Raw genomic sequence first — 20,361 nt, 5'->3', positions numbered from 1 at the left:
TTATTCATTTTTTTCTTGCATGTCATGTACGGGGCTCCGTAAATTAGAAATAAATAAACAAAAATGTTAATTAATTATAAATTAAACCTATAAATAGTAAGATAAAAAAAATCTATTTAAATTTTAATTTCAATAAAAAAATGTAAATTGAAAACATAAAAACAAATATAACAAATATAAAAATATTAATAAAAACTATATTAATACTGTATATAAATAATACTAAAATAACACTTACGTGTTGCATCTATTTTTTATTACTATAACTTTTCTCACAACTGTGAGTCATTTTTTTACTTCCTGTAATAATTTCTTTAATCTGAGACGGAACCAGTCGTTTACAGGTTTGCTACTGCTTCAGCAATGCAAGAAACACAAGTTACATATGTACAATAGGAAGCCTGCAATGCACTGACATCTACGTACCTGCGCAGAGTATGTTTCTGGCCTTCGGGCGGATGAAATACTGGTACGATTTCTATTCATAAAACTACAACGAAACCCACATAATAAACATTAAAACAACTCAAGGAGAGTTTCGCATAGTTTGAAGTTTAGTCTCTACCCTATCGAGACTCACATGCTGTTGGGGTTGTAGCAGAGCATGTTGAGCTGCAGGTTCTCGTCCCAGTGTCTGAGGATGATGAAGAGTTGATTGGCCGTGGCTTTGACCGACGCCAGGTCTCGGCCCTCTGGGATGATTTGTTCATCTAGCCACATGCTGGCCTTGGCTGCGATCAGCTCCCACTCGATGAAATAACTGGCCGAACTGTGCTCCAGCCAGGCCAGAGCAACCGCGGTCGCCCACACCATGCCCTCAGTGTCCTGCACAGCCCTTTGTAGGATCCCAGGTGAACTCAGCCAGGGCGTCTCAGCTATTTCTGACTCAGAGCCCCGTCCACTGTCATGCAAAGAGTTGATAGGTGACGGCGGGGCTTCGGTCGATGATAAGCTGCTAAACAGCGAGGGCTCACCCTCCATCCGAGGGCTTCTAGCATGGTATGAGGATGAAGACGTACGGGACACCATTTCCTCGCATTCGGAGTTCAAGTCAGAGTCTTTTGGAGGAGGCGAGGAGCCATGCTGGACCTCCAGACTCTCGGAGCGCCGCGAGCCGGAGTGGGACACATGGGTAAGGCTGATTCTGTGGCTGGTGAAGGGCGACGTCCACTTCAGCTTGTCCATGGGCACGTTGATGGCATCACACAAGGCACTGTCCAACATGAACGCCCCACAGGACAGCTGCAATGACACCTGCAACAGGAAGTATAAACCATAATGTCTATTTAATCAGTGCTTAAACATACAAACAAGCTCAATCAGCCATTTAGGGTCTTTAAGCATTGTCAATTACATTAGCCTTAAAAATATGCTCCACTGATTTTGCTACGCCTCATCACCGTTTACTTGGAATAATTGCAATGACCCATATATTCTACTCAAATAGCACATCTCATTTAAGCGGACACAGATCATGAGATATTGATCATTGTTTGTTAAATGTCAACAGATCTATTACTCACTATATATAGAGAATAGTACTTCTGTGTGCAAGGGGAGTATTGACCAGCTATTTAAAGGTTATGAGGTGAGTGGATGCAATACATTCAATGACGTCATTAGTGCTAGTTGAGGTTTGTCAGACATTTTATGCTGACTTTTTGAATTGTTGTTTGCAACCCGTTTTACTGGGTAAAAAATAATGTATATACGTTAATATACGGTATATACGGTATATAATACATATATTTACACTCTCTCTCTCTCTCTCTCTCTCTCTCTCTCTACATATATATATATATATATATATATACAGTATATATATATATATATATATATATATATATACAGTATATATATATATACAGTATATATATATATATATATATATATATATATATATATATATATATATATATATATAATATTAAACTACATATTTATAATTACTTTCTAAATATATAAATATAGATGCACAATCTTTATATATTAGCTTGGGAATTACTATACTACTAATAACTGTTTTACTATTATGTTCACAATTCCTTGATTTTATATATGAATGTGTGTATGTATATATATATATATATATATATATATATATATATATATATATTAATATTAATTTCTAAATAATATATATTACAAATCATCCATGTATGTGATAATCCATGTCAATAAATAATATAAATAACAAATGTAAAATTTATATAAATTTTACACACACACACATACATTCATATACATTATATATATACATATATACATATACTGTACAGACCAAAAGTTTGGAAACATTACTATTTTTAATGTTTTTGAAAGAAGTTTCTTCTGCTCATCAAGCCTGCATTTATTTGATCAAAAATACAGAAAAAAAATAATATTGTGATATATTATTACAATTTAAAATAATTGTTTTTAAATATATTATACTTTAAATTATCATTTATTTCTGTGATGCAAAGCTGAATTTTTAGGATCATTATCACATGATCCTTTAGAAATTATTCTAAAGTTGGAAACAGTTCTGCTGCTTAATATTTTTTCAGAACATGTGATATTTTTTAGGATACTTTGATGAATAAAAAGTAAAAAAAAAAAAAAAAAAAAAAGGAACCTATGTTTTTAAAATATAAATATTTTGTAATAACAATATACACTACTGGTCAGTAATTCGGTGTCAGTAATTTTTTTTTCTTTCTTTTTTTTTTAAATAAAATCAATACTTTTATTCAGCAAGGATGTGTTAAATGATAAAAAGTGATAGTAAAGAAAATATATTATTATAATTTTTTTTTATTTTGAATAAATGCAGTTCTTTTTAACCTTTTATTCATCAAATATATTAGACAGCAGAACTGTTTCCAACACTCATAATAAATCAGAATATTAGAATGATTTCTAAATGATCATGTGATAGACTGGATGTTACAAGTGACACTGAAGGCTGGAGTAATGATGCTGAAAATTCAGCTTTGCATCACAGGAATAAATTATTTTTTTATTATATTTTTTTAAAGTATATTCAAATAGAAAACTATTATTTTAAGTTGTAATAATATTTCACAATATGAGTTTTTTCTGTATTTTTGATCAAATAAATGCAGGCTTGATGAACAGAAGAAACTTCTTTCAAAAACATTAAAAATAGTAATGTTTCCAAACTTTTGGTCTGTACTGTGTATATATATATATATATATATATATATATATATATATATATATATATATATATAAAACATGCATTTAAAAAATCAATACTGGCAATTTCAATTTCATGTTGACTTCAACTGTAAGTTCTGCTAAAACCACAGAGCATCAACATCCTGAAAGCAGAATATTGTGACAGAAACCAGAGAGATGTAGTCCTTGTTGTCATTTTCGCTCTCTCCCACGGAGTTGCTGATTTTGCCCTGCGGCCGGTTCATGAAGCTCCTGGCGGCTTTCGTCAGGAGACGTGTCCTGCTCAGGCTCAGCTTGCTAGAGGCAAAAAGAAACAACATATTTTTCTCCGGTTTCCTCACTGTCGTCATTAAATGCACAGACACGTCTAAAGTGTTTTTTCTTGCTGAAATCTGCCCCTTCACATCTGTTATTTTGTGTAGTGTGCACACATCCCTGATAGCGCTGCTCCTCACGTTTTGGTCATTAGTACAGCAGACATTTCACTGACAGCGAGAGATAAAACTGTGAAAGAGATTCCAGACACAAAATTTTGGTGTCTAGAGTACCATTTATCTTTTGTTTTAAATTTTCGATTTAAGTGAGTGAGTGAAGTGACATTCAGCCAAGTATGGTGACCCATACTCAGAATTTGTGCTCTGCATCTAACCCATCCGAAATGCACACACACAGAGCAGTGAACACACACACACACACACACACACTGTGAGCACACACCCGGAGCAGTGGGCAGCCATTTATGCTGCGGCGCCCGGGGAGCAGTTGGGGGTTCGATGCCTTGCTCAAGGGCACCTAAGTCATGGTATTGAGGGTGGAGAGAGAACTGTACATGCACTCCCCCCACCCACAATTCCTGCCGGCCCGGGACTCGAACTCACAACCTTTCGATTGGGAGTCCGACTCTCTAACCATTAGGCCACGACTTCCCATACTTAAGATATGGGAATTTGAAAGGGATTAGTATATGATCCAGGCTTCATTTGAACCAATTATTTATAAAAGAATAATATCTTGCATTAACCATTTATTTAGATCGTATAAAGCTATTTGTGCATATCCTTATTAATATTCATGAGCTAACCCTAGATTATGTAGTGACATCACCACCAAACCCCGACCCCAAAGCGTCACCCTGCAGTTAATTCACACTCTTCTGATGTTTCTTAAAGCCAAAAAACACTAATTAAAACTCAAACTGAGTGGTTGTGACTACATCCTCAAATTTTTATACTTCTTCAGACTATCCTTTATTTCATAAATTCACTTAAACGCAAGACGTTTAGGCTAGTTTTGGTTTTGTTTTAAAGGAAAATGCTTATAACAAAACCTTTGACGTCAATAGAACAAACACTTGCCAAAAGATCATTGTCACACTGACTCGTTTAATTGTAAATGTCAAAAGATAGCAGCAAAATTATTATAAAATAAACCTGCATGAAACTGTCGTATTTGAATATTTTTTTTTATGACTAATGAATGTCTGTCTTCTCTGAGAGTTAAACTCAATACATGCACCCAACAGACTACCAAAAGCAATCAAAATGCAAATTCGACTCATGATTTTTAAAACAATGGCGCGAGTGATGCAAACCGCTGAATTATTCATTTGTGTTCTGTGAATTAGAGTGTTTTTAATTGTGTAACTTGATTTGTAGACATTGTTGGCTCTTTCTTTCTATCTACACCCACCTGGCGGAGAAAAGGCTCTCGACTGATCTCTGCGAGAGGTTGGAGGTCACCGACGGACTCCTTTGAGAAGCTGAAAGAGAGAGCAGGTTGGTTTCTGATCATTTCTATGGCCCAACACAAACACACACAAAAAATACACCGCACTCCAAGGCAAAGAGCATTCAATAAACTCATCTGTGCTTCTCTACGTCAAATCTATGAATGAATTCAGTAGCTACAAACTTGAGTGATTAATGCTGCTGTGTTTGACATGCTTGAATATGTGCAAGACTTGTAATAACTGAAGTAACCAAGTGAATGCAGACAGATGGAGAAAAAGTACCTTCAGAAGAGCTACATCGTTCCCAGCTTGAGGATGAGGGGGATTTGGAGGGGGATTGAGATGCATTGTCTAGGTCTGTAGAGCAAAGAAGAGTTTTAAGGTGCAGATAGAAGTCCTTATGACATCAGTTTGGTTAGGAATCACATCCAAGTGCTTTTTTAAATGTGTCTGAGCTAGGGATGTCCAGATCCGATCACGTGATCGTAAATCGGGCCCGATCGCGTGTTTTCAGACTCGTTTGGAATCGGACGTTACCTCCCGATCAGGACTCGGATATATATATATATATATTCTCATTAATTTTTAACACATCTTTTGTTATGCGGTGGCACAGAGTTAGACCCTTTTGACTCCACACAGAAACAGCGACGCGTGCGGCATGACATCACTTTGTTTTCAAGAGCTGGTGTGAATAAATATAGATTCAAACTCAAAGAGACATGATAATTTGCACATGACCTGATATTTCATTTGGACTCAGGATACAGCGAGATGAACATCACAGAGCGCTAAACTCTCATGCAGTGTGTGTTTCATTCATACTAGAAGCCGGAGCGCGCTCTCGCGCTGATTTCAGGATATTCCTAATATGGACAAAAGCGTCCAGCTATGCTGTGGTGCTCACAGGAAAACAGAAACTTATGCAAACACGAAGACGTTAATATACGATCACGACAATAAATTGTTCTTCAAGTCATCTCCAGCAGGTGATAAATAAAGTATGAAAAATGCAGTGCTGATTGACATAGTATTTATTACAGTATAGAAACTATTCTGCATTATTATGTGATAAACAGTGTTTGTAGTATATAAACAAATCATTATTATTTGTTATTGTCCAGCATTTATAGACTTCTAAGCCAATTAAAAGCTAGAAATTAGAAAAAAATAAAGTTGCCTATACTACCAGTCAGAAGTTTTTGAACAGTAAGCTTGTTAAGGTTTTTTTTTTTTTTTTTTTTAAGAAGTCCCTTCTATTCACCAAGCATGCATTTATTTGATCCAAAGTACAGCAAAACAGTAAGATTTTGAAATAGTTTTACTAGCCTATTTAAAATAGCTGTTTTATATTTGAATATATTTGAAAATGTAATTTATTGAACATCCTGGATCTGTTTTTTCGCTCTTCTTTATTCTTTTTTTTATGTATTATAGAAGTATCGGATCGGGACTCGGTATCGGCAGATACTCAAAATCAAATGACTCGGACTCGGACTCGAGGACAAAAAAACCTGATCGGGACATCCCTAGTCTGAGCTGAAGATAGCTCATGTCGACTCCAGAAGAGTTTACAATAACATGCACTTTGTATGTTTTTTGGTCATAACACCACTTCTGGGGATTTTAGTAAAAGCAGTATTCTATATATTTAATATATTTTACAATTAAATTTATTCCTGTGATGCAAAGCTAAATTTTCAGCTTCATTACTCTAGTCTTCAGTGTCACATGATCCTTCAGAAATCATTCTGATATGCTGATTTGCTGCTCAAGAAACATTAAGATTACCAGTGTTGAAAACAGTTGTGTTGTTTCTAATTTTTTGGGAAACTGTGGTAAATTTTTTACATTTACTTGATGAATACAACGTTCAAAAGAACAGCATTTATTTGAAATAGAAAAATCTTTTGTAGCATTATAAATATCTTTACTCTCACTTTTGACAAATTTAATGCATCGTTACTGAATTAATTTCTCTCATAAAATAAATAAATAAATCTTACTGACCACAGATTTATGAACAGTACAGTGTATATTTTAACCAACTTGTCCCCAAAACTGATATGGTATTCTCAGAATACTCTGTCATTACATCTATTTTTGTGTCAAAGCTTTGTGGGCGCTTTTGCTTCAGTTTTATGAGCTACTGGATCTCTGGTGAAAATTTGACAGTACTGTACTGACAGTACTGGACTGTACACAAACTGTTCAAAATTTACCAAAAGCATATACATATTTGACCGACATACTTGACTTTTTACGAATGGCACTGTCAATCAACTGCTTGGGTACCAATTGTCATTGCCACCGAATGCATTCAATAGACTAAAGCATTGGAAAAATCTTGCATGCAACATAAAAATTGGATTATTTTTTGATCCATCATAATGATCCACTCTTGTAAACAAGCCCAACTGTCACTCTTTTGTTATCAATCTTACTGTAGCATAGTGCTGCATCTTCTTGCCCAGGCAAACCTGATTGCGAGCGCCCCAGACCTACAGAGTAACCTCGGTTCTTCCGGCTGCCGGAACGAGAACTGCAGTGCGAACTTCGTTTATGATCCTCCCCTGGAGATAAACAAATAGACAAGGAGTCATTACCATGATCTAATTGTGTGCTTAAGCCAGCAGCGACTGCTTCGTCTGTTTCCCTGCGCTCCTCCCTGTTTTCTTCCTTCTCCGAACAGTGTCTTTGACGTAATTATGCAACTGCCAGGCCTTGTGAGCACAGATAAATTCGAAGAAGGACCTACCAGGATGGCTGTACTCAACGAAGGTGGGTAAAAATTCATTGCTGTCCAGATCGATAGGTACAAATGCGGTGTATTTGCTCAAGATGTTGCAGGCTTTGCTCGTGTGGATGGCATAAAGCTGGTATCTTCTCCCAGAACCTACAAGAAATTATATAGTCGAGGGATTTGGTCAGATATTCAAGTAAGTTTTAATATTCGGATTTGACTCCAGTTCCTTACCATGCTCAATCTCACACTCTTTGTTCACCATGTGTTCAAAGTCTTGAATAATGGAGCTTCCCGCCAGATGATGGAAGGTTTCGTTCCACAGGTCCTCGTGAACTTTCTCCTCCCGCTCTCGGCCTTTCAGGTAAGGCTGGATGTCAAAGGCCACCTCCCATCTCATGGGCTTCCCGCACAGCAGTCCTGATATGACCGCTTTGCAGTTTCCCATTCCGTGACTGGCCTTGAATTCTGGCGCGTGAGGATCCTGGGGCGTTTCGACTTCGCAAAGCTGATGTGTGTAGCCATCTGTTCGAAAATACAGAGAAGACAAACATAATATTCAGAGTATTAACAAATGCATTTCCTGCGGAAAACATCAGAAACCAGTTGTCTAAACATATAACCAGCTTAAATGAAGACGGCTAAAAAACGGCTAGTTGGTCGATTGCCTATGGTAATTAGTTGACTAGAAGAACCCTGTAAAATTAGGGTACATCAGATTGTGTTAAGATGCCATTTTTAGGATATGTTTATGGTTTAAAAACAAGTGCAAATGCCTTAAGGATTTTAATGTTGAAATTGCTTTAGACTTTGCACATTCTTTTAAAAATGCAACTCTCATGGTGCTGAAAAAGAGTGAGATGTCTGAATCTGAGAATGTGTAGCTGTTTAATATGGTAAGTGACAGGCAATTAGGTTAAATATGTTTTTATTGCACAAAACTATTAGCTGATAGTTGCCATAAAAACCGAGGCAATTTGAAGCCTGTAGGTCTTGAAATTTATTATTGTATGCTGTTGATTGGTTAAATAATCATCAATCTGTTTTTTGATGGCGGTGCTTTACAAGTTATGAATTGAGAGACATTAATAGTATATTAAACACCATATACTATAGATAAGCTAATCTGAAATCATCTATAAATTTACTGAGTGAAGTGACATTCAGCCAAGTATGGTGACCCATACTCAGAATTTGTGCTCTGCATTTAACCCATCCGAAATGCACACACACAGAGCAGTGAACACACACACACACTGTGAGCACACACCCGGAGCAGTGGGCAGCCATTTATGCTGCGGCGCCCGGGGAGCAGTTGGGGGTTCGATGCCTTGCTCAAGGGCACCTAAGTCGTGGTATTGAGGGTGGAGAGAGAACTGTACATTCACTCCCCCCACCCACAATTCCTGCCGGCCCGGGACTCGAACTTACAACCTTTCGATTGGGAGTCCGACTCTCTAACCATTAGGCCACGACTTTCCCTAAATTTACTGGCAACTCTTATTATCTCACAGTACACACTACAGTTCAAAAGTTTGGGGTCAGTGGAATTTTTTATTAATTAATTTATTTATTTTACTTGTATTCATTTTTTATATATATATATTCAGTATGGACACTTTTTTAATTAAAATGAATTTAAATTTAAATGCGGTTCTTTTGGACATTCTATTCACCAAAGAATCCTGAAAAAATGTATCACAGTTTAGCAAAACGGTTTCCGTCATTGATAATAATAAGAAATGTTTCTTGAGATGCAAATCATGTATCATGTGACACTGAAGACTGGAGGAATGATGATGAAAATTCAGCTTTGCATCACAGGAATACATTACATTTTAAAATATATTAAAAATAGAGTAAAGAAGACAAAATATTTTTCAAAAACATTTGAACTATTATAAAAATATCTCTCAAATTATCCACATTTTTCTAATTTCTATGACTATTCCATGATCTTTCCAGTCTAATAAAAAAAAATAAAAAAGATAAATAAAAATTCACAATTTGTTTTAGAGATTTCTGGGAAATGCAATGCATATGCCTGGTTTGAATACTTGGAGTTTAAGCTTTTATACTTAGAAGTATACAAATGTCAATAAGGCATCAACAGATGGATTGTTGAGTTTTTACTCCTCACTACACTCAACAGAGGACAATACTGTATGTAGCTGATGAAAAATGTTAGAGGAATACAAAATCAGAAAAATTCATATTCGCTATTACTTTTTTAAACAGATTTTACAACTACAATTGATTAGCAGATTCAGCAGTAGTTTCTCAGTCTGCGCTCTCTGGATATTGTTAAGTGCTTTTACACCCACACTGTGCAGCTGATTATGGGTATTTAAATTACAGTGTTAAAAGCTGGCTTAAATCTGAGCCCAAGCAGTGCTTAGATTATAAAGCATTAGAAATTGACGTCTTTGTACTTATACTGGTGAAGGACCAACCTGCATCACCAGTGCTGCCTAGAGAAGGGCTGTCAGTTGAAGACCTGGAACCGTCTTCCACAACTGGGCCGGGATGGGTCTGATCAACCTTAGACTCCCCCTGGAGACCCTCTGGTTGTTGCACTGGAGGTTTGTGAGCAGCTATGGGACGTCCTCTTGAGGACGTGGCACACAGGCTGGCCAACTGTGGCTGTTGGAGAAATGAGTAACAGTTCATTAGTCCTTTTGTACTTGAATTACATATTTTGAATAATTTTGAAAGAAGTGTCATCAATGCAAAAAAAATTCAGTAAAACAGTCATATTCTGAAATATGACTGCAATTTAAAAGAACTGTTTACTATTTTAATATATTTAAAAATATATATTTATTCCTGTAGTGCAAAGCTGAATTTTTGTCACCCTTCACTCCAGTCTTCAGTGTCACATAATTCTTCAGAAATAAAACAAAACAAACGTTGTTTTTACTAGTAGTAAAAAATTGTAAACATTACTGTGAATTTTTTTTTTCAATAATTACATTTCAAAAAGAGAAATATTCCATGTATATTAAATATAAAAAAAATAAAATATTAAAATATACAAATTATGAATTTTATAATACAGACTTGATTTTTTTTTACAGGTTAACTCAGAAGCACATTTTTTGGTCCACCGACACAATCTTTTACCCATCAATGTATGGACATGGCATCAGGATAATTATTAATTGCTTGTTTCCTGCGCTAAAGAAAACTCACAGTGCCACAATAATGGTGCTAATGCTAACAACTCTGAATGTGTTTCTGTGCCTGCACTTATCATGCAGGTTTCTCATTCTATTTTCCAGCATAAAGGCAACATGTAGTGAAAGGAAATCTAATTTATTCCACCTCATATAGTGGGATTTTATGAACATAATGATTCTTGGAGTCGCTGTAACCATGCCAGTTCCTACAGCCATGGATCTCTGTTCACTTGGGTCTAATGGCAGTTTGGTTCATGAAAAATATATGCCTGCTGAAGAGTTAATAAGGACCATTAAAGTTATTATTGCATGCACTGAGGGGAAATCAAAGACTCTTGTTAATGCCGTAGCTAATCTGTAATATTTCTCACTCCCTTTTTGATCAAATTTCCATGGGCAATTGCTTGCAGTGCTGAGTGTCACCTGGACTATCGATATCTTTTCCCCTTTCAAAGAGCGTAACATTGGAAATTTCATCATGGCCATCAAGGGTTTTGTTAGAGTTGTCAAAACTAATTGTACCCTGGATGACAAAATAAGTGTCTGGATGTTCAATATGTCTCTTGGCAGGCTGTCAGCAATGTGGAAATATCACTGAACTCATTGAATTTGAGAAACAATGTCATAAAATAGGAGAGATAAATACAGGACATGTCATTAATTTATTTTGTCAGCCAGCAAGTAATTTTTAAATTCCTTAAATCTTATTAAATAAATACTTGTAATAGATATTTTTTTAACTCAAGTTGAAAGTTCGGCTTTCAACACCATCATCCCAACAACCCTCCAGACCAAACTGACCCAGCTCTCTGTTCCTAGCTCTATCTGTCAGTGGATCACCAGCTTTCTGACAGATAGGCAACAGTTAGTGAGACTGGGGAAATTCATGTCAAACAGCTGCTCCACCAACACTGGTGCCCCTCAGGGATGTGTTCTCTCCCCTCTGCTCTTCTCCCTGTACACCAACGACTGCACCTCTAAAGACCCCTCTGTCAAGCTCCTGAAGTTTGCAGACGACACTACAGTCATCGGCCTCATCCAGGACGGTGACGAGTCTGCTTACAGACAGGAGGTTGAGCAGCTGGCTGTCTGGTGCAGTCTTAACAACCTGGAGCTGAACACGCTCAAAACAGTGGAGATGACTGTGGACTTTAGGAGAAACCCCCCTGCACTTTCCCCACTCACCATCATGAACAGCACTGTGGCTGCAGTGGAGTCATTCAGATTCCTGGGAACCACCATCTCTCAGGACCTGAAGTGGGACAATCACATTGGCTCCATTGTGAAAAAAGCCCAACAAAGGTTGTACTTCCTTCGCCAGCTGAGGAAGTTTAACCTGCCACAGGAGCTGCTGAAACAGTTCTACTCAGCCGTCATTGAGTCAGTCCTGTGTACTTCAATTACTGTCTGGTTTGGTTCAGCTACAAAATCAGATATCAGAAGACTACAGAGAACTGTTCGGACTGCTGAAAAGGATTATTGGTGCTCCCCTGCCCACCCTCCAAGAACTGTACACATCCAGAGTGAGGAAAAGGACTCAGAAAATCACTCTGGATCCCTCACATCCAAGTCACCCCATCTTTGAACTTTTGCCATCTGGCCGGCGCCTCAGAGCCGCAAATACAAGAACAGCAAGGCACAAGAATAGTTTCTTCCCCCAGGCAATCTACCTCATGAACAGTTAAATGTTTCCCACTTAAACTTATGCTTATGCAAAAATGTGCAATATCCTTATATTTATTTGTTACCCCTCCATCCTAGAACATTCCTGCATCTCACTCGATCCTATTCCATTATCATTTATAGCACAATTGTTTATACACTTATTTATTTGCCAATTTGTAATTCTCCCGTAATTTTTTTTTTTTTTTTTTTTTTTTTTTTTTTTCTGTGTGTTGTTGTGTGTCTGTTTACTGGAAGCTTATGTCACTAAAACAAATTCCTTGTATGCGCAAGCATACTTGGCAATAAAGCTCTTTCTGATTCTGATTTCTGATTCTGATTCTGACATGATGCACATTTTAAGATAACTTGACAAATAATGTTACAGGGAACCCGAAATGTTGAGGAATGTGATTACTAACATGAAAAAAATATAGCTTATTAAATAATATTTAAATGTTTATATTATTGAAATGTTATGTGTAAATACAAATTTAATTGTTTTTAAATTATGTAAATGAAATTTCTATAAAATTTCTACTACAGTACCAACGTGGAAAAAAGTACTGCTTTTTAAATCATATAAAAAATAAATACATATTTAATTGTTTATATTAAGTATGCCAATATTCAGACAATATTATAAAACGACTATACAAAAATGAAAAAAAGTATTGCCTATTAAATCATATTTAAAAATAAATATGTTAATTTTTGAATAATACCATTTAAATAATAACAATAACAATAAACCGGGTTTAATTCATTTGATTAGCACATTTTTAGGTAACCTGACAAGAAAGCCCAAAATATTGAGGAATGCAACAACTAACATTAAAACATCTTGCTAATTTAATAATATTTAAATAAATATTTAATTGTTTATAGTATTTAAATATGTTCACATTTAAATAATACTACAAGAAAAACATTGGTTATTAAATATTTAATTGTTTATACTATTTAAATATACTAAATATCAATAATATTGGCTTGAATAAACCCAATTTAACTCATGCCACCTTTTACATTTTACAACTCAAGCACATTTTAGGTAGCCTGACAAAAATATTACAGGGTGGGCACCAAAAATGTAGAGCAATGCAACTACGATACAGAGAGCTAGAAACGTCCTGTAGTCTATTAGTAAAGCCTCAATTCAATAAACATATAAGCGTCCTTAAGGCTCCTCAGGAGGCCTGATGTAAATGGAGAGGGTTTTCTACTGGCATGCAAGAAATGAGTACGGTCATCATTATCAGTCACAAAGGATGCACACCTCTCCGTTGGGGTCTTGATTACATATTAATTTGTCTCTAGGTCAGGGATATTTTGGGCCTCATTATTTCAGCCCTGTTCAAACGCTGGCCAATCTTTTGTGACATCCCCCAACCTTTTTTCTCCCACTGGACTCCAAAGGTGCATTTATATTTCAGTGCGTGGGTGCGCATCACAAAAGAGTCCACCTGAAAACATATTTCCTTTATGCACATTCTTCCCTTGCTTAATCGTCCAGGGAACTGTAATTCATCTTCCACTGGCTATGCAATCTAAACTCTATTTATGTGGATGTGGCGGTAAGAAGATTGAATCACATTCTCATCAAAGAGCTAGATGTGAGTTCAAATAACCCTTTGGAACAATCAGACGAATCCATGGAGCTCTTCTCATATCATAGCAGATGCCTGGGCTATAGCAGATGGCACGGCGAAGGCTGCCTACAGATATTTATTCTAAAGAAAACAACTAGGCTACTTCCTAAATAGAAGCCATCTGCTATTTGTCAAAACACACAGGCACAAAGGGGATTACAGATACAAATGTCATCTTATCATTTCCAAGTTTTGATGTTTATTGCTTACTCATGATACGTATTATAAGATATGATCATTCATGAAAAAGGCACATAATGTTTATGAATCATTTTAGTGAATGGCTTCATCCTAAACTCTCATATGTAGCATATAGCATTTGGTTTGTTCGAATGAGTCATTTGCAAGTCTGATTCATTCTAGTGAATTGGTTCTTCTTGAATAGTTCTCTATCCTATATGTTGTATTTGGGAAATCTGATTCATTCAAATGAATTGGTTCATTTTAAACAGTTCTCTCTCTTTCATACTGTATGTATTGTTGGAAAATTGGATTCTATCTAGTGAATCAGTTCAGCCTAAATGGTTTGTTTGGATGAGTCATTTTAATGAACGGATTCACATATTTTTGAGTTAGGTAAAGGGATTCTGGTTGTGTAAATTTTCCCTGTTAAAGTTTGATACTGTCCACCTAAATGAGTGTTCATTAGTACAAAACCCGACATGGCAAATATCTGCTCTGATCAAATTGGATAGTATATTTTAAGTAATCTATGTAGCTCCAATGTACTTAGTTACTTTTTGTTTGTAGCTTGTAGTATACTGTAGTTTATCAACTTCAAATTGTGTTAAAATATCAACCTGTCGGAAGCTCAAAGTAGGCATTTCCGATGACTAAAGACACATTTTCAAACATATCTTGCAATGCAATAGCACTCAAAATCATGCATAGTTAGAAACGTATATTTGTGTAGCACGTTTCGAGCATTATGGTTTAGCATTTACCAACCTGGTATTCCATTTTCCACTGAGCTCCGTGGTCAGGATATGTCTGTCCAATGAGCTCCTGGACTTTTGCTCTTCTGAGAGGGTTTTTGCCCACCACTGAGCTGGGGTCACTGGGGGTGTAGGCCTTCTTCTCGGGGTTGTATTCTACAATCTGATTGGTGCTGTAAGCACGTCTTCTTGGAGAGGTGGCTATGTCAGTTCCTGTGCAAAACAGTTCAGTTCACTTTCACTTAATTTATCTTCATGTTTGTTGACTTAATAAAGAAACATCTCTTTCATCAGGAGACTCCAAGGAATAGTTCATACATAAATGAAAACGGACTTTTTTATGGTACACATTTATGCTATATAGAGCTGTACTTTACCCATAATGTCTTGCTCCGTGGCGATAGGACTGCTCTCAGACATGTTCTCCTGGCAACTGTCAAACGGCGAGCCGACTTGATTGTCCCTGTGCAGCCCCTGACCGTCAGAAGAAACCTTCCCAGGATCCTCCTCTTGAGAGTGATAGAACACTGAACTGGCCGACTCGTTGGAGCGCATCATGCTGTATCGTTTCCGTTTGTCCTGTTACAGCAGAGAAAAGACATCTGAGAGCCTGGGAGCTTCTTGTTTTGCTCTAAAATCTTTATTTGCATTAACAAAAATTATATACTAAAAAATATAATACTTAGTAAAAAAGCCTGTATTTTCACATATGTGACCTTATAATTTATCAAAATGTAGTATTTTCAGATAATTATTCTAAATATCATCTAAATAAATAAAACCCTAATAATGTAAATTCTACATGATACCAAAATACAGTATTTAAAATACTAATAATAATAATTATTATTATAAATAGTAATACACACCATATATTTTCAAATAACAACAATATTATCTATCCAAATAATATGAATAATACAACAATGAAAGTACATATTCATAATTAATAATAATTAAATTAATACATATAGATTATTAAATATTTATAGATAATAATACTTTGTTTTTAATAATAATAATAATAGAAAAAAAATATAGTATAATTATTACAGGGTAAGTGTTATGTTTTTAGTATATATTTGTATACACATACATGTATATATATTTAAGAAATATATGTTATAAATATTTATATAAACATATATGTCTGAGATACGTAAATATATATAGTATAAATATAATACACACACATATATGTATGTGTGTGTATTTATACATAGTATAGTTGCAGAACAATGGATATTCATATACCTGTATGTATCTGTGTGTGTGTGTGTGTGTGTGTGTGCGCGTGTGTGCGTAGGTGTGTGTGTGTGTGTGTGTGTGTGTGTGTGTGTGTGTGTGTGTGTGTGTGTGTGTGTGTGTGTGTGTGTGTGTGTGTGTGTGTGTGTGTGTGTGTGAACAATGGATATACTGAAGGATGGATGGATGACTTACTGATTTGGGGTCGGAGTGATATCTGGAGGTATCACAGACCACGCTGTATCCAATCAGCCGGTCCCCAGGGAACAGACAGGTCATCCCGACTGGAGAAAGCAGGATCTCTTTTGTCTCTGGATACAGCCACTCAATGGAGATGTCAGTCAGCACTGAGGTCATGGACTTCTTCAGCGACTTAATCATCTACCGAAGAAACAAGTAACAGCCTGGTCAAACACTACCTAGTGAAATCAATCAAGAGAGCAGAGCCTATAGAAATAAAACACGGGGAAAATATATAGATGCTAGTCTTAAACACCAGAGAGAGAAGGAGACAATGTTAAATGTGCTGTCAGCTTTTATCATTATCCTTATTTATGTTTAACTAAACAAAACAAATTGTAAATTGCTCATACATTTGGACAATCCACAATTTACATGACTGCTGTAATTGCTTTGCAGTGACATTCAAAATAGCAGGCTGTTGCACTGGAAGATAAACATGTCAGAGGAAATGAGGACCTTGGGCTGCAGTCGTTCTCCTTCTGCCAGGAACTCAGCTGTGCCTCTGGAAACAGCGGCCAGTCCTAAAACCAGCCTCCTGCACACACCCTGACCTATCCCGAACGTGTAACACCTGCCATGAAGCAAACACACACACAGAGACACGACAGGTGCGGTGAGTCTGTGAAAACATCAGAAGAGCATCACATAAAGAAGAAACTGCATCTCTACTGGGTGAAGCTCTGCCAGACAAAATCTGTTGAATTCTTTATTGCTTTATTAATTCTGGTACTGGCAAGCATGCTGTCAGAAAGCCAGAAGAAATTTATTCATATTGTTTATTGTAAATACAAATAAAAAAGATAAATATAACTACGGAGCCCCGCACATGACATGCAGGAAAAAATAGTGGGTTAAATCGTGTGCACGATTTACTAACTCGTTCCCTCACTGGACTAAAACGTGCGCACGATTACTATTGCGTTCCCTCGATTTACTATTTCGTTCACTCGATTTATAAATTATGCGCACGATTTACTTATTCGTTCCCTCGATTTGCTAAATCATGCGCACGATTTAGCAAATCGACGGAACGCAATATTAATCGTGCGCACGTTTTAGTACATTGAGTGAACGAATTAGTAAATCGTGCACACGATTTATTTATTTTTTCTTGCATGTCATGTGCGTGGCTCCGTATATAACTAATAAAAAATAAAACTTTTTTTTTTCTTGATTCTTGACTGTGAACCATTTCAGTGAACTTGTCCCAATGCATTCTGAGATTTCCTTACAATTTGGCCAAAAAAATAAATAAAATAAATGCTTTTAGCTATGCAAGCTCAATGTTTCATGTCATTGTATTCTGCGATGTGCACAACATCAGTAAAATGTCACCACTGATGCTAATTTAAGGTATGAAGATATGCTGTCTTACTACAGCGCCTATGATGCCTTAAAATGCTGTCTGTAGGCAGCTCACTAACTGATATATTGAAGTTATATTTTTGAGATTTCTACAATCTCGATTTTTTTTAGATTTCTACAATCTCGATTTGGGCTAGTAAAACATACTAGCTCTAATACACAGCATCTGAAGGCAAACAGTAGTAATTGACGATGAGTGACCTTCAGTGTACATCTGCGAGAACAGGGAACACATCTGTCTATTTACTAAAGTGTGGCTGGGCAATCAGATCAGCTTGCAGAGAAAGATTCTTCCCTAACAAGCAAAGAAAGCAGAGTCGTGTAGCAGAGTGCAGCAAGACACATTTGTGATATTTCTCGATCGTCTGTGGAGGGCAAGTGCTTTTTAAGGCAGTAAATTACACCATGGCTTCACTTCCCAGCCATTGTGTGTCTATAGTACTGCAGAAACGGCTGTTAAAACCCACAGGTTCTTCCATTCATTTGAAAGAAGCTATTGTAGCATCTGTTCTAGGAGGACTCTCTGAGGTGAACGTCTCGGCAGGTGATAAATTGACTGGAAGCCTTGTGGAAGCAGCAGAGTGCGGAAACAAAGCATGTGAATACTAGCCGCGTTATGGCTAGAGCGGATCTAAAAGGATTAGACGGAGAGACATCAATTTACTGTTTCTAGCGGCTGTGCTGATCTCATTATGATCTTATTACCTGAATAGTTATGCAGCTCTGTATCCTTGAACCTCTGATATTAAAGGATTAGTTCACCCAAAAATGATGAGTCATTTAATCGACAAATCATTCCAAAACCTTGGGCTTTTATACGTGGAAAATAAAATAAGATATTTTTTAAACTGTTCAGGCTGCTCTTTTCCATATAAATGATAAAATATTGTGATCAAACTAGTATTAGAAAATGAAATAAAGCAAAAAAAATAAAATAATTAGATCCAAAACTTAAACTTATACCATACAAAACTTTAAACTTATTCGGAAATAAAATAAGTTTAAGTTAAAGTAGAACAAATTACCAAAACTGAAATAAATAGTTAAAGCCAAATAAAATAATAAAAAAAAAACATAAAAAAGACAAAAGCACATAAAATTACTAAAACTTAAACTAAAATTAAAACTAAAATAAAAATAAACTAATTCTAGATATAAATAATTACTATACACGTAATTAAACAAAAAAATTCCAAATGTCCTAAAATGTACCAAATGTTTTGATTAATACATTAGCACAACCTTTTAATTACACAGTCACAGATTTAAAAACTACAGCACATTATACAGTAGGGCATGGTGCTAGCAACACCGAGGGCAAAGGTTCGATTCCCAGGGAATGCATGAACTGATAAGATTCATGCATTCCTTAAATGCAATGTAACTTGCTTTGGATAAAAGCATCTGCCAAATGCATGAATGTGAATGTACAAACACTGACCTGGTGAACCTAGCGTGGCTGCGGAGCAGCTCAATAACCTTCCCTGTGTTACTGACGGCTCCGTCGGTCAGGAGGAAGAGCAGGCGAGGATGACCTCTCTGCATGGGCTGCCGTAGGATCCAGTTGAGAGGAGCCAGTATGTTTGTACCACCCATGTCAGCGCGGATCTTCTTCACATGCTCACAAGCCAATGTCAAGCTCTCCTGTGGAATAAATAAGGTTTGTTAACAATTTTGAAGAAGAAGAGAAAAAAAGGTTAATCAGTATTTTATCTTGTTTTGTTCTTTGCCAGATCTACCATATCTAAATATATTTAAAACAAGACATATTTTCTTAAGAAACAGATATGTTTAAGATAAGACAATACTTTATTATATTTATATATAATTCTTTGTTGTCCACTTTCAAACCTTTTCAAAAACCTAATTTCGTTAGATTTATGCTTAAAAGAAAAACAACAACTATTTGCTGCAGAGATAAAGAAAAGACCTACACTGTCTTTTCTAGTGCAAATATCTAAACATTCTTAAATCAATATACATTTACTTCAGAATAAAAAACAATTAAGTGACTTTATGCTTAAAACAAGAAAAAACATCTTCCAATAGACTAAGAAAAATAAACATGCTGCTTATTAAGTTTATTTTTCTTATCCCACCGGCAGATTTTATTTTCTTGTTTTAAGCATTAAGTCACTTCATTTTGCTACATTTTTCAGAAAACAAGACTCAATACTTGAAATAAATAGTCTTTAAGTAAACATATCTTGATTCATGAATATTTAGATATTTGTACTGGAAAACAACACAAAATACTGACAAAGATTTTTTTTTTTTTTTTTGCAGTGCAAAAAAAGTTTAAATGATGTACTGGATATGACTGGAAGTTCATTACATAAACCCAGAGCTTTTCGACTGGAAAACACAAGCACTGATCCTCTGGACAGTAACTGCTGACCTAATGAGGGCAGTGAGTGTGGACGCT

The 20,361-nt window shown here is 36.0% G+C and overlaps 1 protein-coding gene across 2 annotated transcripts in view; it reads right to left on the bottom strand.

Annotated features, from left to right (window-relative positions):
- Positions 1-296: 296 nt before the first annotated feature.
- Positions 297-20,361, bottom strand: part of LOC132129563 (von Willebrand factor A domain-containing protein 5B1-like) — a 36,342-nt gene continuing 16,277 nt past the window's right edge. Inside the window, exons 9-21 of one of the 2 annotated variants that reach the window (XM_059541188.1) lie at positions 19,378-19,580; positions 17,028-17,142; positions 16,524-16,709; positions 15,461-15,662; positions 15,097-15,296; positions 10,109-10,298; positions 7,890-8,180; positions 7,671-7,808; positions 7,357-7,485; positions 5,195-5,263; positions 4,873-4,942; positions 3,354-3,480; positions 297-1,254 (exon numbers count right to left, since the gene is read on the bottom strand). In XM_059541188.1, coding sequence (XP_059397171.1) covers positions 577-1,254; positions 3,354-3,480; positions 4,873-4,942; positions 5,195-5,263; positions 7,357-7,485; positions 7,671-7,808; positions 7,890-8,180; positions 10,109-10,298; positions 15,097-15,296; positions 15,461-15,662; positions 16,524-16,709; positions 17,028-17,142; positions 19,378-19,580 — 2,598 coding nt within the window. In that variant the 3' untranslated portion in view covers positions 297-576. The remainder of the gene's footprint in view (positions 1,255-3,353; positions 3,481-4,872; positions 4,943-5,194; positions 5,264-7,356; positions 7,486-7,670; positions 7,809-7,889; positions 8,181-10,108; positions 10,299-15,096; positions 15,297-15,460; positions 15,663-16,523; positions 16,710-17,027; positions 17,143-19,377; positions 19,581-20,361) is intronic. The other variant, XM_059541187.1, reaches the window with a different exon arrangement.

This window comes from Carassius carassius, chromosome 46 (assembly GCF_963082965.1).
Source record: "Carassius carassius chromosome 46, fCarCar2.1, whole genome shotgun sequence".
Lineage (NCBI taxonomy): Eukaryota > Metazoa > Chordata > Actinopteri > Cypriniformes > Cyprinidae > Carassius > Carassius carassius.
Note: the sequence above shows the minus strand (reverse complement) of the source record. Positions and strands in the feature narration are given on the sequence as shown.